The sequence below is a fragment of the Teleopsis dalmanni genome, unplaced genomic scaffold (genome assembly GCF_002237135.1).
Source record: "Teleopsis dalmanni isolate 2A unplaced genomic scaffold, ASM223713v2 unscaffolded_contig_3249, whole genome shotgun sequence".
In the NCBI taxonomy this organism is placed as follows: Eukaryota; Metazoa; Arthropoda; class Insecta; order Diptera; family Diopsidae; genus Teleopsis; species Teleopsis dalmanni.
Genome location: NW_024034631.1, coordinates 1 through 945, shown reverse-complemented (window position 1 = coordinate 945; position 945 = coordinate 1). Strand labels below are relative to the sequence as shown.

General features: G+C 34.6%; 1 protein-coding gene across 1 annotated transcript; it reads right to left on the bottom strand.

The window, feature by feature from the left end:
* Positions 1–202: 202 nt before the first annotated feature.
* Positions 203–942, bottom strand: LOC119665022 (short-chain specific acyl-CoA dehydrogenase, mitochondrial-like; the record flags this gene model as incomplete). The annotated part of the gene is made up of 1 exon (XM_038074353.1): positions 203–942. A coding segment is annotated over one exon (621 nt), but the record flags the coding sequence as incomplete, so codon positions are not given.
* Positions 943–945: the final 3 nt, after the last annotated feature.

Genomic DNA, 945 nt, shown 5'->3' with positions numbered 1-945 from the left:
TTATAGAGTTCTCTTAATTTCATCTATTTTCGTTGATTTAATGCAGCTACAAATCAAAGAAGTGATTCCATTATTTGATGAAACCTTACGAAAGCAATTTGCTCCATCAAACATTTTTTAGTGAATAACACACGAAAATATTTTAATTATTTATTTGAGAATTCTATAGATTCTACGGTAACCCTGAGCATTTAATAAGCAATTACACATAATTTTATATGCATTCATAATATTTATTATATAAAAACGAACATATCAAAAATGTAAGGATCAATAGTTTTGTGTATATAGTGTGATTAATTTATTGTGTTGTCATACAATTTAGTTTGTCTCCATTTCCTTTAGTACAGCACCAGCAATAACTAATCTTTGTATTTCAGATGTTCCCTCATAAATTTCAGTTATTCGTGCATCGCGATAATGACGTTCAGCGGGCATGTCTGTAACATAACCCATACCACCTAAAACTTGTATACATTGATGAGAACAATAGGTAGCTGCTTCAGATGCAGCTAACTTAGCCATAGCCGCTTCTTTACTAAATGATTTTTTATTATCCTTTAACCAAGCAGCTCGCCAAGTAAGCAATCGAGCTGCTTCCACACGAAGTGCCATATCCGCTAGTTTTTGCTGTATTGCTTGTAATTTTGATATTGGCTTTCCAAATGCATTTCTTTTCTGGGCATATTCACATGCAACCTCTAAAGATGCCTGAGCAATTCCTAAAGCCTGTCCAGCAACGCCTATTCGACCAGCGTCGAGCGACTGCATAGCAATTTTAAACCCATATCCAGGATCTCCCAATAAATTTTCTTTTGGTATAACACAGTCTTCGAAAATTAATTGGCACGTGGACGACGCACGTATACCGAGTTTGTCTTCTTTTTTGCCTAATGAAAATCCTTTAATATTCTTTGGTACTATAAAGGCTGAAATGCCCTTATG